The sequence below is a fragment of the Spea bombifrons genome, chromosome 8, assembly GCF_027358695.1.
Source record: "Spea bombifrons isolate aSpeBom1 chromosome 8, aSpeBom1.2.pri, whole genome shotgun sequence".
NCBI classification, from domain to species: Eukaryota; Metazoa; Chordata; class Amphibia; order Anura; family Pelobatidae; genus Spea; species Spea bombifrons.
In genome coordinates, this window is record NC_071094.1 from 4,937,719 (window position 1) to 4,960,087 (window position 22,369).

At 42.9% G+C, this 22,369-nt stretch overlaps 1 protein-coding gene across 1 annotated transcript in view; it reads left to right on the top strand.

Moving 5' to 3' along the window:
• Positions 1-271: 271 nt before the first annotated feature.
• The window catches only part of MED27 (mediator complex subunit 27), an 86,634-nt gene continuing 64,536 nt past the window's right edge, over positions 272-22,369 (top strand). Inside the window, exons 1-2 of the mRNA XM_053472409.1 lie at positions 272-489; positions 919-1,063. Coding sequence (XP_053328384.1) covers positions 287-489; positions 919-1,063 — 348 coding nt within the window. The 5' untranslated portion in view covers positions 272-286. The remainder of the gene's footprint in view (positions 490-918; positions 1,064-22,369) is intronic.

The window sequence follows — 22,369 nt, forward strand, 5'->3', positions numbered from 1 at the left end:
TTTATTAACAATATAACATTTAATTCCCATCCTTATCTAACACCATAGGTTATGCATATAGAGCAAAATTGGCAAATGGTAAGCAAGGAAGCAGTCACCATGACAACCAATCAATGCTCTTATTTACTTTTAGCACTTTGCACCAGAGTTGCTTTTAGCGACCCCATCGTTTCCCTTTTGCAGCACAAGCGCTATACACTGGGTGCTGGGACTACACTTCCCGGCGTCCCTTGCGCAGCCAGTGATGTCATCACTCGGGGACAGTTTCCCTGTGTCTGTGTGCAGGATGGCGGATGTGTTGAATGTCGGGGTGAATCTGGAAGCCTTTTCCCAGGCTATTCACTCCATCCAGGCCTTGCGCTCCAGCGTCACCCGGGTCTTTGACTGCCTGAAAGATGGCATGAAAAACAAAGAGAGCCAGGAGGCCAGGGAGAGGGCCTTCGTCGGCGAGTTCCAGGACAACCTGCATGCTGTCAACCGGGACCTCAAGTAATGTGATATGGGGGGCTGCATGGAGGGCTGTGGGGTCTGAGGAGCCACAGTGGGTTCACTGGATCCCAATATAACGAATGGGATCTCTACCGGTATTGGGCCATCTGAATCTCTCAGCTGGGTTGTTGGCCTTCAGCTCCTATTGGATTTGGCTGAGGTTGATGGGAGTTGTAGGCAGGCAGGGCTCTAGATGCTGGGGCAGGTCATGGTTATAGTGGTGGTTATAGTGGAGTTTGCCGGGTTAACGGCTGCCCATGTTTACCGGTTCCCGGTACTGTCCCTTTATGTGCGGAATAAGATATATATATATATAGTAATTGGGGACGGTAAGGGTATATTTTGTTTACAAGGACTTCAGGGTGTTTGTCTGATATATTGTTCTGAATCTGAGACGTTGTAATTAACGTACTTATCTGTTCTTTTCAGCGAACTGGAACGCCTCAGCAACTTGGTTGGCAAACCCTCTGAAAACCATCCTCTCCATAACAGCGGATTACTGAGCCTTGACCCGGTACACGACAAGACGCCCCTGTACAGCCAGCTCCTCCAGGCGTACAAATGGTCAAACAAAGTAAGACGAACAGCTTGCGCTTGATGTTGATTAAGGTTTCCATCCTTTTTAAGTCAGTGAGTGACATATTGGCCCCTGCACAAGGGCAGCAGTCCACCCCGGCCATCACAAACTAGTTAATATTAAAGGGACAGTAATGGCCACTCCCATCACTCCTGTGTTCCAATGGCCCTTTATCACTCCCATCACTCCTGTGTTCCAATGGCCCTTTATCACTCCCATCACTCCTGTGTTCCAATGGCCCTTTATCACTCCCATCACTCCTGTGTTCCAATGGACCTATATCACTCCCATCACTCCTGTGCTCCAATGGCCCTTTATCACTCCCATCACTCCTGTGCTCCAATGGCCCTTTATCACTCCCATCACTCCTGTGCTCCAATGGCCCTTTATCACTCCCATCACTCCTGTGCTCCAATGGCCCTTTATCACTCCCATCACTCCTGTGTTCCAATGGCCCTTTAACACTCCCATCACTCCTGTGTTCCAATGGCCCTTTAACACTCCCATCACTCCTGTGTTCCAACGGCCCTATATCACTCCCATCACTCCTTTGCTCCAATGGCCCTTTATCACTCCCACCACTCCTGTGTTCCAATGGCCCTTTATCACTCCAATCACTCCTGTGCTCCAATGGCACCATTTTGGTAAACTAACAATTTAACGTATATTTCAACGGCATAAACTTAACCAAAACTATTGCTGATGAAATTTTCCAGGCAGAAATCTTTTAATAAAATAAGAAGTATTAAAAAAAGTGACATCATAGCCGATTCAGACTGTCATCATACGACCTTCGCAGTTATATGTGTATTTATATATATATATATGCTGTGCGTGTACGTGTAAAATATATATGTGTGTGTACACGTTGTCTACCTGATGTAAAGCAGGACATTTAGAAACACGTAAACTGTAATTTGTTTAGGAATATTCTTTATTTGTATTCTATGTAAAGATCAGGTGGTACGTTCCAGTAACAGACGATGTAAGTGTGACGACCTGCTGTCTATTACATCATAATGAATGTGTCGTGGCTGTTGTACTTACAGAAATCCTCTACCAACCCCTTTAAATATGTTGTGGGCGGGCTATATACACGGGTGGGCATATATAATTAGATTGTGCTAAAATGTATCCTTAACCTGTTGTAAGCCTTGTAAAAGTATCTGCATTAGCCCGGTGCATTATGGGAAGTCCATTCACTGTGTAGATCAGGTACTCCCTGCGCGTCTCTGGAAAGTTTTTGATGACATCATTTCAGTCTCCGATGTTCTATGCAATCTGCTTCTGTCTGCATGCAGCGCGTATAAATCTATCGGGAGTAATAAACTGGTTATTAATAATGTAAGGCATCTGTCCCCTCCGATATAATTTATTTTACTTGTTTAATAAAAACAGAACATAAAAAGGAACTGTTTTCCATTATCCCGGTTGAGTGTCCCATTTACTGCCTCAGCGAGAGGGTTATTAGAGATGAGCTGTTTACGTATCTCTACGCCTGATTGATGCGGCGGGATGTTAAAGGAGCCGTCGCCAAATATGTCTCCGAAACCTTGTGTCCCCCCCCCCAAACAAAAGTGTCCTGTCCCTTTTAAAACTTAGTGCGAGAATTATATATATATATATATATATACGCACATGCTTAGGAACTTTCTTAATAAATTAACCCTGCAAATCATTATTTGAAGACATGCCTAATTGAGTCACCTGGATTCAAGCAGGGGTCTCAATCATAACATACTGTGATCCAAAACACCAATTAGGAGTCTTGGATATGATCACAGCGAGGGGGGGGGGATAGGAAGGAGTCGGCTCCAGACTGTGAGACCCCGAGAATATACCCCTTCACCCTGAAACACAGAGGCTCTGGGGCAAACACTGAGAATTCCCCGGGTGTATGTATAGTGTGTGTATGTAGTGCGAGTGTGCGGGTGTAGTATGTATAGTGTGTGGGTGTAGTGCGAGTGTGCGGGTGTAGTATGCATAGTGTATGGGTGTAGTGTGAGTGTGCGGGTGTAGTATGTGTAGTGTGAGTGTGCGGGTGTAGTATGTATAGTGTGTGGGTGTAGTGTGAGTGTGCGGGTGTAGTATGTATAGTGTGTGGGTGTAGTGCGAGTGTGCGGGTGTAGTATGCATAGTGTATGGGTGTAGTGTGAGTGTGCGGGTGTAGTATGTGTAGTGTGAGTGTGCGGGTGTAGTATGTGTAGTGTGAGTGTGCGGGTGTAGTATGTGTAGTGTGAGTGTGCGGGTGTAGTATGTATAGTGTATGGGTGTAGTGTGAGTGTGCGGGTGTAGTATGTGTAGTGTGAGTGTGCGGGTGTAGTATGTATAGTGTGTGGGTGTAGTGTGAGTGTGCGGGTGTAGTATGTATAGTGTGTGGGTGTAGTGCGAGTGTGCGGGTGTAGTATGTATAGTGTATGGGTGTAGTGTGAGTGTGCTGGTGTAGTATGTGTAGTGTGAGTGTGTGGGTGTAGTGCGAGTGTGCGGGTGTAGTATGTATAGTGTATGGGTGTAGTGTGAGTGTGCGGGTGTAGTATGTATAGTGTATGGGTGTAGTGTGAGTGTGCGGGTGTAGTATGTGTAGTGTGAGTGTGTGGGTGTAGTGCGGGTGTAGTATGTATAGTGTATGGGTGTAGTGTGAGTGTGCGGGTGTAGTATGTATAGTGTATGGGTGTAGTGTGAGTGTGCGGGTGTAGTATGTGTAGTGTGAGTGTGCGGGTGTAGTATGTATAGTGTGTGGGTGTAGTGTGAGTGTGCGGGTGTAGTATGTATAGTGTGTGGGTGTAGTGCGAGTGTGCGGGTGTAGTATGTATAGTGTATGGGTGTAGTGTGAGTGTGCGGGTGTAGTATGTGTAGTGTGAGTGTGCGGGTGTAGTATGTGTAGTGTGAGTGTGCGGGTGTAGTATGTATAGTGTGTGGGTGTAGTGTGAGTGTGTGGGTGTAGTGCGAGTGTGCGGGTGAAGTATGTGTAGTGCGAGTGTGCGGGTATAGTATGTATAGTGTGTGGGTGTAGTGTGAGTGTGCGGGTGTAGTATGTATAGTGTGTGGGTGTAGTGTGAGTGTGCGGGTGTAGTATGTATAGTGTGTGGGTGTAGTGTGAGTGTGCGGGTGTAGTATGTATAGTGTGTGGGTGTAGTGTGAGTGTGCGGGTGTAGTATGTATAGTGTGTGGGTGTAGTGTGAGTGTGCGGGTGTAGTATGTATAGTGTGTGGGTGTAGTGTGAGTGTGCGGGTGTAGTATGTATAGTGTGTGGGTGTAGTGTGAGTGTGCGGGTGTAGTATGTATAGTGTGTGGGTGTAGTGTGAGTGTGCGGGTGTAGTATGTATAGTGTGTGGGTGTAGTGTGAGTGTGCGGGTGTAGTATGTGTAGTGTGTGGGTGTAGTGTGAGTGTGCGGGTGTAGTATGTATAGTGTGTGGGTGTAGTGTGTGTATGTATAGCGTATTAATATGGGATCTGCTTTAATGGCGAGTCCGTTCCCCTGTAGCTGGTAAGCTGTATATGATATATCTGTGCTCCGTTTAGTTAGCTATACTGTATATAGGTCAGGGTGCGCCAGCGGTTTCTCTATCTGCAGATGTTTTATTTATATCCGTCTTTAAATAAATATCTGACTCTTTCTATGTTTTTTTGCTTACTGCAGTAATCTGCTAAGAGGATAAGCGATTGATCTATTAGCCCAGGACGGCTGCAAACACAGATTCATCCTTATAGATTGTTCTGTCCTTTTCCAATCTATCAAAATATCCATTTTTTCCCCTCCTTTTTGGGGGGTTTATTGCTGGAACGTCTAGACATTTCATATTTTATTCTGCGTATTTCAAGCGTTCGTTTAGAAACTGACATACTTTTGATAAATTGTACATTGAAAAAAAAATATTAATGAAAAGAAGCAACTCATAATTGCGACGCCATCTAAATAGGAACCGGGAAAGATGGAGCTCATGGGCAAAATACAACTTCCAGCAGTGCTGGCTGGCTTAGGGTGATGGGAGTTGAGGCAGACAAACTCCTACTGAAGTGTGTTTACTTACATTGTTTTACTGCCGGTTTCAAAGGAGGAGAGATGTTGGAACAAGAAGCCATATTATAAAAGTAGAGGATCAGAGGCTTAGATGGAATGTAAGGAAGTTTTGTTTTACAGAGAGGGTGGTAGATAAGTGGAACAGCCTCCCAGCAGAGGTGGTAGAGGGTAATACAGTGAGAGGGTTTAAACATGCATGGGATAGACATACGACTCCTGAATCTAAGACGAGACCAACGACTGATTAAGGCTTGAGTCTTTACAGCAGGAGAATCGGGCGACTAGACGGGGGCCGAATGGGTCCATGTTTCTATGGCGATTACAGAACCTATTTTAGGGGTATTTGCGGGTACCCCAGATAATTGAGAGAGCCCAAGCAGTAATGTACCTGCACAATGGTGCGTTGGGGACATTGAATTGTCCCCTTTAAGTCTCCACATTCAGCTCCAGGGAGGCATTCAGTGTCTCTTAGTTTGTGGGCTAAGAAGTAGTGAATACAAACCAGGTATTATCTGCCAAGGATGCCCGAGTTGAGCTTCAATGTATTTTAAATCTGCATTTTCTTCACTGCCGCTTCTCTCGCCCTGATGGTGCGATGTCATTTTTGCCCTCGTGATGTCATGTAGAGAGAAGTTTTTCTGCCGCTTTCCTCCGGCTTGGAATCAGAGTACCCGTTACGATTACCGGAGTAATTAGCATCGATTCTCGGGTGCTTTTGAGTTGTTGATGGGGAACGGATGTATTTTGATGAGACGGGTGTCTTGTTTATGTTACGTGTACAACATCCCCCCCCCCCCCGGCTGCCATTCACACCAATTAAACAGGAGAAACCTTAGACTATTTATAAATTGTGTTAATAAAAAAGAGTGTAAAAAGTGGATTTTTTAACGCTTGTTGATTATATCGTACCGAGCCGTCTGTGCGTTAAAGGGACAGTTTAATGTACGGTAGAAGAACGCATATTCAGGTGCTCTGTGATTACTTAAATATGTAATCTTCAGAAAAAAAAGTCTTGCATGGGCTAGAAGCTGCAGCTCTGCAGCTGCCTTCCTCCTCTGTGGTCTGACGATTCTAGCTGCTGATTGGCTGCAGCCAGTGGCATGCGCTCGGTTTGCTGAGCCAGCGCTGGAGCTGAATGGGGGTAAATGTATCGGATGCAGGGAGATGCGTTCCGGGGGAGCAAAGGGGCAATTGTATAGGGGGGGTTCTTTAGAAATCTAATATTTTTCCACCAATCAGATTTAAGTTCCAACTTTCTGAAGTAACTATTAAAAAAGGGGCGAGTTCACATAATCCCCCCAACTATCGGGGACTTAATCGTTGATGCGATGTACAAATCGTGATGCATGGGACTTCATGATGGATTTGAAGGGGTTAAAACCAATACTTTTTATTTTAAGGGAATATTTTTTTTTTCCCCCCCAGGTCCGATTATGTGTTTACTTTTAAAGTTTCACACTTTAAGATTTTTATTCACACCCAACATCTCTGTGTGATCAATAAGCGTGGAAGAGACGCTCTCAGTAGCTCGCTATCGATTAGCTACGAACACCGGGTTTCGAGGCAGTAAAATTCCATGAAATTTTTAATACCGTAGAAGAATGCCGTCATTTTTATTCACCCCCCCCTTCCGCTGATCCCTGGAACGGCCGTTCCGTTCCGTTCATTCTTAATTGCTGGATGCGTTCAAACATTTCAGGTATAATGCGGTTTATCCGCGGCAGGGTCTATATAACTGAATTATACGCTTGGCAGGACAGCTGCCACCGGGGACCTTATACAAAGTCCTCTTCCTTTGAGACATTTTCTCCTCTAGGAACACTACCCCCCCTCCCAAACTGGATAATTTGCTCAAGAAACGTCCTTTTGGAGATATCCAGGTATCTGGGCTATGGTGGTGCCCCCTTTCGGGTTCCCGGATCAGGTTGGAGACCACGTGTACAGATGGAGTCATGGGCAAGAAACCCCCAAGGGTTTTTGAGAGTCCTCATGCCATGTTTTGAAAGTCCCCCCGGTTAAAAGTGTTAATTTGGCTATTCCTGCCCCATTTCTTACCATTTCACCCCTCCCCATACTTATCTTAACACTTTATGGGGTTATTTAGAATGGACTTTTGTCATCTTCATAGCCCCAAGTGGAATGGTGCCTTTAAAAGGAACATACCACCGGCATACCTGGCCCCTCCTCTTCTGGGAATGGCTTAATGTAGGCGGGGCTAGGCTCATGTGATAGGCGGGCTAGCCTCACATGGGAGGATCTATCCCTAGAGCGCCTTTCATGGGAGGGAATGTGGGTGGAGATACGGGAAAAGGGGGAGGGGTGGGCGTGGCCCCACCCCTTCAACCGGAGACTCTGTGCCAAACACGGCGAGTTACCAGGTATGACCATTGGTTGCTATGGTGAAACAGCAGCTATTAAAACTTTGTACCGTAATTACTCTAATAACGGACCCCCTGTGTCTCGGGGAAACTGGTTACTTCTAGGTTCCCTAAAAGCTGCGCTGAAATTCCTTCAATCTCCTTAATCGCATATAAAATATTTACTAATCTGTCCCAATATTATTATTAATTTTTCAATCACTGTTAATAATCAGCCTTTTTAATAAAAATAAAAGTTTCCGTTGTCCAAACAGCGAATGCCAAGCATGCAAATTTCTTGTTTCTTGCTTAGAACATTTTAATTTTATTTTTTAACCGTAATCTGATTTGCTTCATCTATCGGCGCTGCAGAAAAGACTGCAGCCCATCCCCCACACTCCTCCTTCCCACTAAAATGAATATATATATTTATTAATTTATTTATTTTTTATAAAAAGTTTATTTCTAGCCAAAGTCTGTTCACTACCCGACGCCATCTGTTCATATTATCTTACATAAGATCTCTTCTGTGATTGGCTGTTCTTATGTTTAGATTTTTTTTTTATTTAATTTTTTTGGTAGTACAGGGTAATGGAGGGGGCGCTGCCTATTGCTCATTTTCAAACTGTTTAACAGTCTAAAATAAGTTTCAGATCTCCCTATATGTACTCCAAGCCGAGCTGTGGTCAAGATCGTTGCGAATCGGCTCCGCAAGGGCCACTGAAAAATTAGACCATAAATATAGTGTGGCCTAAATATCATATTTATATATATATATATATATATATATATATATATATATATATATTAGAAGTCATTAATGTTTAAAAATGTAGGCATTACAACTTTTTTTTAAGGTACTTGGTCCATCATTTTTGTTTATATTGTATCTGCCTTTTTATTTTATTTTTTTTTTAAATACCACCTTATTTTTGCACGATGTGCAGAATTTATTTCGCCCTCCTTGAAAGAATACTGCAATGGAGTCCTGCACCAGTCATTAAACCCTTTCTCTTGTGGTTCTGATTGTCTTGGGGCAGAGAATGTCTTGTGGATGGAGGAACATCCATGACATTGGAAGATGCCACCTGTGACATCAGAACGTTGGCAAGTATGAGAAACTTTTAAGACCCGCACGCTTTTTTTGCCCCCCAATTGCTTTCTTAAATGCTTTATCTGATGTGCAAAGAAAAAAAAAAAAGCAGGTAAAATCAGGTCTTGGACATTCGTGGGTTAATTACCACCCAGCAGGTTTTGTACAGTCGAGGTCCTGCTGTTTAATAATAGATGAGTGAGCTTATGCTAACCCGCCATGCGTGCGCTCATCGCTCCCGTCTCCAGTGACTGTGATGAGACACGGCCCGGCGCTCGCTGCTTCTCCTCTGTCTTCGGCTGAAGTCAGCTATACAATTAACAAAGTCACTGTATCCCTTCCGCGCAAGACGGACCGCGCTGTTTCTAGCTCCAGGTAGGTCTTGGTTGGCTTCGTCATGGAAACGTATTCGCGTAGGAATCGGGCCACGCTTTGTAACAATAAATGTCCTCCTCGCAAATAAAATTGTGATAAAGTAAATCGGCAACAATCGGACTTTCCATCTTCTGTGTCCTCCAAACGTGAGGCTTTAGAAGCTCAGGGGTAACTCACGCCGTGTCTTATTTACTTACCCTTTGGCTTTTTGCTCCGTTGATGTTGGCACCACTGTTGGAGGTAAATCATGAGAGTGGTGCTTTATAAGCCACTATAGTCCCCAAAGTACTTAGTAGAGAGAGACATATCCCAGTGGTAGACATGGGCTCCTAAAGTTGGCTCCTAAGCATTTTTGTGTTGACCTCTGTGGCTACATGCCTTCCTGACCCCCTCCAAAAATGTGTATGCCCCTGAAAAGTTTCCACAAGTTTTATAGGGGTTTGAGCAGCCCTGCTTATGGGTACCTCCTAAATTTATAGATGAGGCATCACACGCATTCTAGGAGATGGCATCTCCGGCCGCTGCGGACTTCAGTTCCCATGATGCTCTGCCTGACATCACGGGGGGAGCGTTTGCCCCAAGCAGCTGGATTGACGAGTATGTAACGCCTGCTCACCCTGAGACTTGTCCTCTGTTGTAAGACCCCCAAAACAGCGTTGTTTTTGATGATCCCTCTGCCGCGTCTTTCTGATGTTTCCGGCTTTTGTTTTCTTTCTAGAAGAACGCTGGTTTCTGAGACCGACTTTACCTATGATAACAGCCTTGGCACTCAATCCGGCTCTTGTTATTCCCGGAGAGTGTGGACGTCTGTGCCAAAACTCATTTTCAAATGGCAGTAATGGATATTCATTCCGTGTGTCAACATGTTTGTTCCTCGTAAACATATTATCTGCAGCCCTTCCAGAAGAAGACATTAAAGTATTCGATGCTGCCTATGATAGATGTATGTTTGAAACGTGCTTCGTGCATTCATCTTAAAACTCTTATTGCATATTAACCGCCACAGCCTTGACATGTATCTCTCTTCAGCTATCACTGTGTATTCATTTTGTAGTCTATTATTAATAATAATATTATTGTTATTATTTATTAAAAAATGGATTAAGTGTCATCCTCCATAGAGGAAGCTGTAGAAACTCACGAGATCAGGCGATCTCCCCAAAATGTTTCTACTCTTGCTGAACCAGGGTACATCTCACAAAACTCTAGCTTTTTAGTACTGCCAGATGATGTCATATCACCCTATTCTGATGTCATATCATGATGCAACCTGCCCTTCCTACCATGACGTGCGCAGGACCCCCAGTAGAGCGTCCATGGACATCACTTTTCCTACACTTGGCCGCTCGGCACTCCTTCCCTCCCCGATTCATTTACTTAATACATTTTTCACCCTGTTTCATCCCATTCATCCACTTTAATTACATATTTTAGAAAGCGGCGATTGGCCGTTCTAATACTGACCTGCAAAATAGATAATTACGTGATATAACGACGCATTACTCCTGGTATCCCGTTTCTTTGAGGGTCTTATCTGAGTTTCGAAAAGATTTAAGCTGGTATATATGTCTCTTAAATTTGCCCCCTTCCTTTTCATTGTAATTATTAATAATTTATTATTATTATATTTTATTTATATGACGCCAACAATTTCTGCAGAATTTCTGACAGTCCGTACGTTGCAAGGGTCTGACAAAAGAAGAATTGAAAGAATAACACAAACCGATACATTTCTTGCAAGCTTGTAGCGCATAAATATGTATTATATGTGAAATGTGCAATTATTTTGTTTCTAATTTTAATGAGCGCGGAAACGCACAAAGGTGCATTTTTTAAAAAATAAATAAAAAATATACACATATTTTTTGTTGGCTCGCTAATGTTTTTAAAGACATCACAGGCTCTTTGAGGCTTCCTCAGATCTGCCCCCCCCATCCCGGGTTTGCGTTGTACTGTTTTACATTCTTTGAACTACGCAAGGTTGTGGCTGCATCGTTATTTTCCGCTCTCCGTAATGATGCCGTGTGAGATGGGTCGCGAGGACCCGTTGGCGCTACGAAAAAAAACAAGCGTTTGTTGCTGAAAATCGAGGTTATGCCAAACAGTTCTAATCATCAAGTCTCAAAATGTTATGTTTGATACCCTAATCTTTCATCTGTACGACGTACTTGCAAAAACTTAATTCAAAATTAATTAAAAAAAAATATACACTGTCATTCAATAGTTTGGGGTCACTTTAAAAACGACCTTGTTTTAGGAGGAAAAGCAGATTTTGTCCATCAACGTAACATGAAATGGATGAGAAATCCAGCGCAGACGGGGTTTTTCATAGGCGCTCCTCACTCTTTATCACTCCCATCACTCCTGTGTTCCAATGGCCCTTTATCACTCCCATCACTCCTGTGTTCCAATGGCCCTTTATCACTCCCATCACTCCCATCCCTCCTGTGTTCCAATGGCCCTTTATCACTCCCATCACTCCTGTGTTCCAATGGCCCTTTATTACTCCCATCACTCCTGTGTTCCAATGGCCCTTTCACTCCCATCACTCCTGTGTTCCAATGGATCCAAGTTTAAGTTTTTGCAATTATGTTACGTGTTTGCAATGGAAATGAATCCACTGTCACCAAAGAATCGTTGGCCAGGATAGGCTTCTTGACCTATTGATATTAAAAGAAGAATACTAATCTTGGGCATATATTTTTAGATTGTACTTATGCATCAAATCTGACTTTATACTCTTTCTATACACATTATCGGGGCTTTTAGGGCTGTAGAACCCTGCGATCCCCTCATACCCAACATTCTGACCTCCTAGAATAGAGGGGCATCAGGGGAGGAAAGAAGAACAGAAGAGTTTTGGTCCCAATAAGAGACTGTCTTTAAAAATTCCCATTTGACATAGTGTTGTACCTACAGAAATTGCTGTTTTTAGATAAAAAAAAATAAAAAACTAAAAAAAAATCCTGTTTTCCCATTTCGAAATGTAGACGTAAATCGATACAGTACTTTAGGTTATTTTTAAGCGTTTTTTTACAATTATTTTTGCTAAACGCTGCATTGTGAAGCATCCCAGGGCCCAAAAAAGAAAAGTTTCCACGTTCAATGACTGTTATGTTATGCTGGCAATACGACATAGAGGGGCGAGAAGGTTCATTAATGACTTTTTAGGATTGGTGACCTGGGAAATGTGAATGATTTCCTTGAGTTTCCCACAGTCTAAGAAGCCTGAGCAGGGGTTTCTGTAGGATTAAAGGAGATTATTTGATTCTCCGACTCATCCCTTGTGAATACCCTCCACGAAGACTTTCTAATAACTATCGATAGGGAGCTCACTATGCCAATAACGGAGACCTTTACCGTTTGCTGAAGTCGCGTTTCCTACGGAGTTTTGTTGTTTTTATAAAAGCCCGTCTATGAGCGGTTTCTTCTTTGTGATTATTATATTAGATAAATGAGGATTTCTGCGTTTTTAGGTTTCTTTCCGTTCTTTCAATTTGTTGGCGCTCTAATATTAAAGCAAACGGTTTTTGTGTAGCCGCGGACAAACGTTAACCTTGAGCACGATAGCTCCAACGTTCTTAAGTTGGCCAAAGAGAAGCCACAGGAGATGTCTTCAGGATACAGTTTTGAAGATTAGATACAGATTTTTATTTGGAAATTTGGAAATTGGGGCAAACACTAGATGTACCCACAACACATCGGCTTAGGTGGACTCTTGGATGCAGCCTCTCCTTGGTGGTTGAGTTTAAACTAATTCCTCATCAACTAGATTCCTGCTGACTTCAACAATAAGTATGTTGTTACTTTGTTGCCGCCACATTGACCTCTTTCATGTACGTTGCCTATTTTAGTCCTTGTGCTCTTTAATATTCAAGCTCAACCGAATGGCTCGGTAATCTTCTTCTGGTTTATAATCTACATGACACCAAAATTCTGATTTTTAAAAGGACTTCAGTGATATTGTGAACCTCACTGTGGTGGCCTACCCTCCCACGAGAAGAACAACACTTCTTAGAGCTCCTACATCACAGACGGCCTTTTAGGAACACATGAAGGTTCTTGATATTTAAAAATAAAATATATATATATAAATTATTAATGCTTTTTAGTTGTAAATGACGAATGAGCATAGAAAAACACATTTAGGAACCAAACTGATTCATTAAGAGCCATGAGGCAGGTAGGTCCATCAGCTCCCACTTAAAAAATACTTTTGTTAGCTGTGGGTAGAAACCTTGTCTTGAGCTTTGGATCCATCTTCCAGGATTTGTCAAATAAGCTCCTTTAATTGTAACAAATAATTTTAGGCAGATTGTTGGGTGGTCCTAACTCCAAACTTTTTATTAAAATTCTATAATTTTAATCCCCCCCCCACTGCTAATAAAATGTAGAGCTGCCTCTTCATTCCGGACTTCAAAATCATTTGGACCGACTTCGTAATCATTGTAAATGTTTTGATAGATTTGCTGCGTGTAATTCGGAGGCAGCCAGTGTTCTACGGACTGTAGGAATATTTAGATATTTTTTTTCTCTCATATGTAATCTGTTTTGATAGCGCAGAGATTAAAACGTACCGCGTGGTCCGGGGATATCATGTATCACGAGTTTGCTCTGTGTGTGTACGTGTCAAGTTGATTTATCACATGTGGAAATGATTATGATAAGCTCAGAAGAAGAATTCAATATTTAATCGCCGGCAAAGTGACGCACACAGCAACTTCTGCGGCAGGACAGTGATAAATGGAGCCGCCGCGTCGGATCCGCGGGGCAAGTGGGATAAGTGGACTTGTGTTGCGTCGGCAATAACGGGACCGCAGCATCGAATCCGCACAGATGACACCAAGGACTTTTTTTTTCTTTTTTTTTAGCTGTTTTAATTCTCGGTCCATATGCCCCTTTTTTGTTGATCCCGACCTTGTCAACGTTAAGCTGCTCTCTTTTATGGGAAAATGCCATTGGTGGAAATGTATTTTTAATTTACGGTAGAACTACAGGGGCTCTTGGCCAGCTCTGTTTTGACGAGAAGGTCGTTGGGGAGGATGGGAGTTCGTCACACGAAAATACAGCAAAATTCGAAATGTGTAATGTTGGCCGGCCTTTTATGGGGGCCACAAACTACCAAAAATTAAAAGCTATCCTATAAATATCCTGCAGCACTTATTTTAATTTTTTTTTGTTATTTTATTTTACAAACCCTGGAGTACCCATGGATAATTTGAATGATTCACTGTGGTTTGCTTACATAGATCAACAGTTGATGGTGATCTTGAACTTCACATGGTGTTTTTGTCACACGCTTGTTTGCTTACAAAACCTATTGGGATGCCTTTGAGGGTCAAGTTTGTTCCTTATTTCCCAGCACTGGAATTTGGGTTGTGTGGTTTAGCTTAACATACCCCTCAACAGATGTCTGGTGCCGGAACAGGGCCTGAGGTATGGCCACCTTCCCACCTCGACTGAAGAACCGCGTCGCGGCGCTCGGCTTCACACTTTTGCAAGTTAGCCCCGGGGTAACGGCAGTAGAGGTCTGCGCTAGACCTTTAATTATTTTAAAGAGGATCTCCCCAAACGGGCAATGATCCCCATTACAGTGGGCCAGCTACCTGGCACAGCGTCCCAAAATCGGTACTGTCCAGGGAGAACTGGGACTGTTGGAAGGTGTACTTTAGACGCATCATGTATGAAAAGCAGGGGATGGAGAAGTTTTATCCCCATGTAAGATGCCTTCTCAGGTTTTGATACCCCTTTTATCTTTGCCAACAGGCACATGGACCCCCCCCAAAAATTTAAGGGACCGTAAAGCAGGCAGCGATCTCTTCTACAATGTGATTTATCATAATTCACAGTTTATAAGAACAATTCACTTTAAAGTTCGATGCCATGGCGTAACCGTATTATGATGGTGGTCACCCGCTTCTGTATTTCACGTTTTTTTAACCCTTTCTTGACGCGTTGTTTTGTGCGCCTGTCGGTCCGGCCGTCTCGCGGCTTAACATCTGGTTTCCTGCCTGAAATCCCGCAGTGGTTGTTTAAGCAAGAAGCTGATCTGTCCTTCAAATGCAAGGGTCAGCAGAAAATGCTTGCGCAGTAAGCGATTGGATGCAGGATGAGGTGGTGAATTTCAAATGAGAGCGAGTGGCTTCGACTTATATTAATCGTTAATGTTTGGACATCCTTTGGAAAGCAAAGTCCAACAAATTTTTGATTAATACGTTTTTAATGAATCTGCCCGGAAGAATGTTGCATATATTTTAATTAAGTTTCGCGGTGTGCCATACTTGGTGCCCTTATCTACTTTATCCTGGTATTTGTCTCCTGCTGGATAGCGCTTACATGTCTTTATCTGACAACATTCGATTGTGAGCTCCGTGTCAACTGATAACAAAATCACTTTTTTCCTCCTAGGTCATAATACTAGATCCCACATTGATAAAAAACCCTCGCCAAGTGGAATCTATGCTTTGTAGTATGGTAGAGCTACTTAATCCCTTGTTGTTATTATTATTATTATTATTATTATTATGTCTTGTCTTGTATTATATTTTTTATTGTTTTATATAGCGCCATCATATTCCGTTGCGCTGTACAATGGGTAAACGGGACATAACAAGTAGTGTATACCATAATATAAGCTTAGGCTTGATTTCATCTAGACGTTATCTTAGAACCAGTTTTAAGCATTAAACTCAATCTACCCACAATTGCGTGTGTAAAATATATATATATATATGATGTATAATAGAGAGAGAATCTTCTGATTCTGTCATAACATCAATTTGCACTTGAATCTGTTTATCCGTGATGCGAATAATGAAGCGGAATACTCATAAAACCGAGATGGAGTTTTCTCTAGGTGTCCTGTGTAGCTTGGAGAAGAGAAGAAGCACAGGGGGGGCGTTTATTTCAAAGGAGGAGAAATGTTAGATAAAGACGCCATAATCTAACGCAAGAGGGTCAGAGGTTTAGATGCAATGTTATGGTTTACTGAGGGGTGGTCGTTAAATGGAACTGCTTCTCATCACAAGTGGTTGTGGGTATTAAACATGCATGGGACAGGCATACGGCTCCTGAATCTAAGACGAGACCAACGACTGATTTAAGGTTTGAGTCTTTACAGGAAAACGGGCAGATCAGATGAGCCGAATGGATCTGATCTCCCGGCAACTTCTATTTTTCTCTCCTATATTGTATCAAGTAGCTGTTTTTGGAATTCATGTTTAAATACATAATTTAGCTCTGACTGAGGGACTAGCAGCTAACTTTCTTATGAAAGCTGTTCTTTTTTTGGCTTTCTATTCCACGAATGGCCACAAGGGGAGCTCTATAATAATTTGCAAGTCTTTGGACATTCTTTCCACCATGGTTGGATCCCCATGTGGTCCTTCTCTACTATTTTAGAGCAGCATCTCTCTGTTGATGCTGGTGGGGGGGTTAAATAACAAACCACCACTTTGCAATGAACTTGCGCTACTCATTCCACCAGATATTTTTTTGTAGGGCCATAATGCCAACCAAGCGTGGCCACACCAACCATTTTTTCCCTGGACCTATATGTTCTTTATATGTCGCTTCCCAGTACTGCTGTACAGTTAGTTGAATCAATAAAATATACATGTGTCCTAAATGTCCCTGCGCAAAGACAGAAAGCTGCCGGCAGCCGTCTGTGTGGCGTAGAATGCATGGTGCTTTTAGCAAGTATTCAGGGATAGTGGCCCTTAGGGACCCTTTAAATGGGTTTACTTGGGGGTGGGGGGGGTGAACATGTCTCCAGACCGCTATACGGTAGATAATATACAAGATGAAGCTCCGGCTATGAAGGCAGAAACCCAAATAATTATGGCTTTAAAGCGTCAGCGTTGGTGTCTCGCTGAGCTGTAGACGTCGGACGGATACCTTCACGTCTTGCTGTGTTCGGGATGGCAGGTTCCTGCTGAGGCCAGACGGCTCTGAACGGATAGACTGAAAGCCGTGAGCCTCGAGTAATGAATCTGAACTCTCACCAAAGACCCAGCAAGGACCTTCGGAGCAGCGCTGGAAGCATTTATCCCAATTAGCCCATGTGACCTTCCGTTCACGGCACCGTTTAATAGCAACCAAGACGAAGCGTCCCTGCTGCGTCCGACCTCATCGCTGCTATTGTTGTCTCTTAGTTGGCTATTCCAAGGGAATTCTGTCTGAAACCTTGAAGAATAAAGCTGTGAGCCCCGTGTTAGATTTTTTTTTTTTTTTAGCAGTCCTTTGGCGATTGTTAACGCTGTCGTATTTACCTACGTCTTCTTTATAGGTTTCTTTCACTTGGCCGGGATCCAATATGTAAAATAAACTACCTTTTGTTATATACATAATTCTTCTGTAACTGGTAGAGGCCGGTGGTGCTGTCATTAGACACCGCAGGAGCCGAAGAAAGTAAAATTGAAGAAAAGAACCTGATTTCGATGTTTTTTTTTAATGTTACCGTCCAAAAATCCAGAAATAGTCCAAGGTCGTTCATTGAGCCGATTAAGTCGGTCTAAATTTCATTTGATACATGTTTTATTTACATTTTTTTTTTATATACAAAATATTTGTAAAAAAAATAAATAAAAATAAAATAAATAATAATAAAAAAATAAAACTTATCTTCTGTGTCCCGTAGACTATCCAGGCCATATTAACCTCCTTTTGGAGGAAGCTATTAAAAATTACTTTTTTTTTTAAACTTTGGACATCTACTTAATAGAAAAAGTGAACCAGATCCTCATTTAAAGGTTTTTTTTACCGAAAATCTAGAATTTTACTACCAGGTAAAAAAAAAATCTGCCTTTGGAGTATATTTTGCCCGTTCCCAGAGTTACTGAACTATACAACTCTCAGCACCACAATCCTGCAAAACACCATATACTGCCCTCTGGACCACAGCGGCCCGGCAGCCGGTGAACCAAAGTCGCCACGAGCTGCCAATTGACGGGTTTCTTCATTCAAACAAAAGACTGCGGAGTCCGCAGTTGCTTGGATGCAGTGTGGAAATTCTAATTAAAATCCTGCAAATCCGTGTGTTTGCACAGGCATTATTATTATAAAAATAATAAAATCCGCAGTATGTCACGTATCGCCGTCACTCCAATCGTACATAATATTTCTTTTGATTTTGATAGAATGTTCCCTAATGCAGCGCTTGCTCTCGCTCCCTCGACTCCCACTCGCTCGCAGACACGTTCGGCTCGCTTTGGCTACACATCCTCCTCCTCCTCCTCCTCGTCACGCTCCGAAGACACGAACGCCACGTACGCCAATGATTGCCGGTGGCCTGCGACGGCGGTTGATCCGCAGCCGCGTAATAGCGGGACAGGGGGGTAGTTAGCCAGGCTTGTCAAACAAATCCAGCTAGTTAGTCACAACACAGATGGAAAGCGTCCGTCATAAGAAGTGACGCGCGTTTCGGAACTAATCACAGTCTCCCATCTACGCCTTTTCTCTCTTTATTTAAATATATTTTTTATCGCCCCATATGTTACGATGTTACAGAGAATAATTATATATAGCGAGGATTTGCTGTTGGGATATATGTCATCAGTATCGTTACAATGGTTAAAGTTACATGCAATGCACATGGATGTAAGAGTTGGGGCAGGGCAGTTATCCTACGTTCCGTGGGGGGGGGGTCGTTATTAACTGCATAATATGTTTCTTATTCAATTCTACCCTACATAGAATTTGGCGGAAGGCCCGTTCGGCCTGTCTAGTCCGATTTCTCCTGACTTTTTCTTGGACCTTATCGCTACACCAATATTGCACTATTTATTGAGATTATGGTTAAAAAAAGCTACAAATAAGCAAAATTCTCATTTAAGTCCTTTAAAATTAGAAGTAGTTTGTGTCATGACCTTAAAAATATTCAGCCTGTTTTTTTTTGTTTTTTTTTCCTGATTATTTATTGACGAGGTCCACAAGACCCAGTTTTTCTGCTGCTATTAGTAGACCCGACAGTCGAATCTTGGCGGCCACCTTGAATTACCGCGGGCTTCTGCGGAGCGCCATACAAGCTTGCTGATTGATCGTACGCTCGTCGCGGCGAGTTTATAAGATTACCACGATTTAATTCTTATTCAAAAACGCCTTCTGTATCAGTATTTACCTGCGTCTGCTCACCGAGTCGGCGATGGGATGAATGTCAAGTTTTGTCCTTAATCATTATTTTCTGGCCCCGTTTTGCAACTTAAGGCCACTTAGTGTTGAAGTCTTAAAGAACGTCTTGGGATTTCAAAGCTTTATTCACAGTAAAAGCAATTAATTCACAGCTGACCTTAGGATCAGCAGTAACGTGACCCAGAATGGTCTGCTGCAGTCACATACATAATGTCCCCGGAGGATCTCGCTGAGTGCAGTTTTTAGAGCCTCTCGCTCTCTCTCATACGGGTCTCTTTACATCTGGCCCAATGTTCCATTAGTTTTTGCTGTGTCAGCCGGAAGACGAGGCCGGTGAGAACCTTCAGCATGAATGCAAAAAGGTTTTATTTATTTACAAGACGAGGCAGAGTGATTTGTGCTCAGAGGCCAAACATTAACCACTCAAAGTATCCACTCCCGTTTACTTCTTAGACGGTCTAAGTGTCGCTGGAGATGTTCTCCAGAAGATTCCTTTCTTGTTAATGCGGTCCTTTCCGGACGGACCGTATTCTTTCTGCAAGGTGGAAGCTTATATATTGCTGGCGATCATGCATTTCAGGTGCAAGAGGTTAAAATACTATTTAGTACCCACGGAACTATAAGATCTGCTTGTTTTCCTAGGCCGCTGGGTTGCGCATTCAGGGCCTTCCTTAGGTGGTTGAGGGCAATTTGATTTCCTACCTTTCTACATTTTTGACTTGGATACATTGTAGCAGACAGGCTGTCTCTGTCACCACAAGAAAGAGACAGCTGACCCGTTTTGCCCCATGGAAGGGACAGCTCCTGTGAAGGTTTGGAAAGTTTTTCATTGTACGGCTTCCTTGGTTCAACGTCACCTTTCGGTTCCCAGTTATGCCCACTTTCGAGAACCACTCGATTGTTTTAAGGTGGGTCAGTGGTATGGGAAATTGTATACTGACCTGACATCATGGGAGTTTTAATTCAGTAGTTTTTCTGTAGGTCCCCATGTTGTCCAGCGTTTGAATGCTGCTTTCAGAGAAGGTTCAGGACCCTCATATCTGGAGAATGGACCACGTGCTACCATCAGCAAGCGTAATGCTTTGGGTGGATCGAGTTCCATACCTCCAGAGACAAAATTGCCTCAAACCCCTTCTGGAGGACCACCACAGTCCTATTCATCGGACAGTAACTGTGGTGTTACTGGTGGGACCTTCATGTGTCTCCTTCTGCTCTTTTCGTTCAGATCTTTAAACTTTGGTTGTCTTGCTCAAAAGCCCCTGACAGTGCAGTCAGTTCTCTAAAATTGCTTGTCTGAGCACAGTGTTCCTTTACAACAGATGGGGCTGTTCCAAATTAAAACAATTTAGCGCAGACGCTGCCAACGTTCAACACCCTTTAATTTATTTTAAGGGCAAAACTCATTTAGGGTACTTAAGCCAACGTAATCTTACGGTAAAAAAAGTTACCAGTGATTGGGTGCGTGGAAAGATGAATTGATTCTGTAACGTAGGTCTTCCTTCAATATATAAATTATTTTAGCATTGTCCTGCACTACAAAATTTCACAGAATACCTGTAAAAGTTACAAAAGTATATAAACCAGCGCAAGCATAGTCACGTAAAAGTGTAATTAAATGTACATAGCAGCCCTTTCAATGGTACTTTCAAGTGAGGACTTCTAATGGAGATCATTCTTTTTTTTAGGGGTAAAGAGTAAAATGGGGTGTGGTTAAGTAATTATAATGTCAAATATAACCCATAATAACCGGCTGTGGTATGTGTATTTTTTGGGGCATTCCCGGAAAATCGCCTGGTTTTACTTGGAGTCTTCAGGCGAAGTCCTGCTCCCCGGGGTCTCCGAGTCTCTTCTTTCTCCACCCAGGCCACGCCCACATTCTGCCTACTCCACACCCACCTTTCCTTATTTCCCACCCAATGTACGCCCACTGAAGGTCCTTTAGGACTATTCCTGCCCCTACACGAAGCCATCTTCCGGGGGAGAGGGAGAGCATATACAGAGCTATAGGGGAACTAAATTGCTACCCTGTGCTGACACAATTTAAATTAGGATTTACTTTTTGCATTGGCCCTTTAAGTGCACGTGATAAGTCAACATGCGTAGCTATAGGCTATCAACAAACCAGTATGCTCCATTTTTTTAACCTTTTGACCCAAGAGCTGATATTTGTATACCTCCAGCCGTCGGGACAATTCATAACGCTGACAGCTTTATTATCCTCTCTTGATCGATTGGGTTGAGAGACAAACATTGGACGGCCTTCTTCATTAAACCGACCTCTCGTCTCTTTTGGTCCTCCGCTGCCACCGAGGCCTTAGAATGGGATATATGAATGCTTGTTAATAATGAAGACCCAGCACGCCTAAATCTCCTTCCCAGCTTGGTATTTTCCAGCGCGTCCATTGATGGATCTTTTCCCCCGTCGGACGGGTATTGTCCTGGCTTTGTGTGCGCACAGCGCAGGTTCTCGGGTTCTGGAGTCAGACAATAGTCCTAAGAAAAGAGCGTACTTCTCCTTGGCTGAAAGAGGAGACATTTAAAAGTAATTAGGCACTTGCCATTTGCCTTGGTTTACAGTACAACGATCGTACGAGTTAGCTGATGCATGAGAAAGCGAACCCGCATCAATCATTCCCCATAATGCCCTTCAATTAGAGATCCCTTTCCTGCTAATACATCACAAAGATGGTTGTCAGCTAAAAGTTGCAGTTTTATTTGGTGGTTAGAGGGGGGGAGAAAAAAAAGTTAACTTGCTACATGCTAATAAGATTCTCGAAATACTGTTTCAATCTGGTATGGCTGTAAAAAGACGTCGGAGTTATAAAACAAGGCGATAGTTGCAACAGATGTAATAATTCTGTGTATCTGAATGCTTTGGATAAAAACCGTTCCAGACACGAAGGTGGGCATTGGATATTACATTTGCCGTTTCAACTTTAAAAGAAGTTTGCAATTCATTCCAAAAAAAAAAAAACACTTGGTAAATACAACAATTTCAGTTTTACTTTAGTGAAAGGGTGGTGGATAAGTGGAGCAGTTACCCGGCAGACGTGGTAGAGGGTAATACAGTGAGGGGATTAAACATACATGGGATAGACGTACGGCTCCTGAATCTAAGACGAGACCATCGGCTCTGATTAAGGTTTGAGTCTTGACAGCAGGAGGCACTTCCTGTTTTGTCCGGAGGCGCCACAAAGCGCACAGGAAATGGAGATTTCGTCGAACACCATTGCCCTATCACCTGAATAAATTAAAATACTAAATCTTCGATTACAGACGACTGCTATTTGTTGAAGAAATCGAGATTTTAAAAATATACAACATTTTA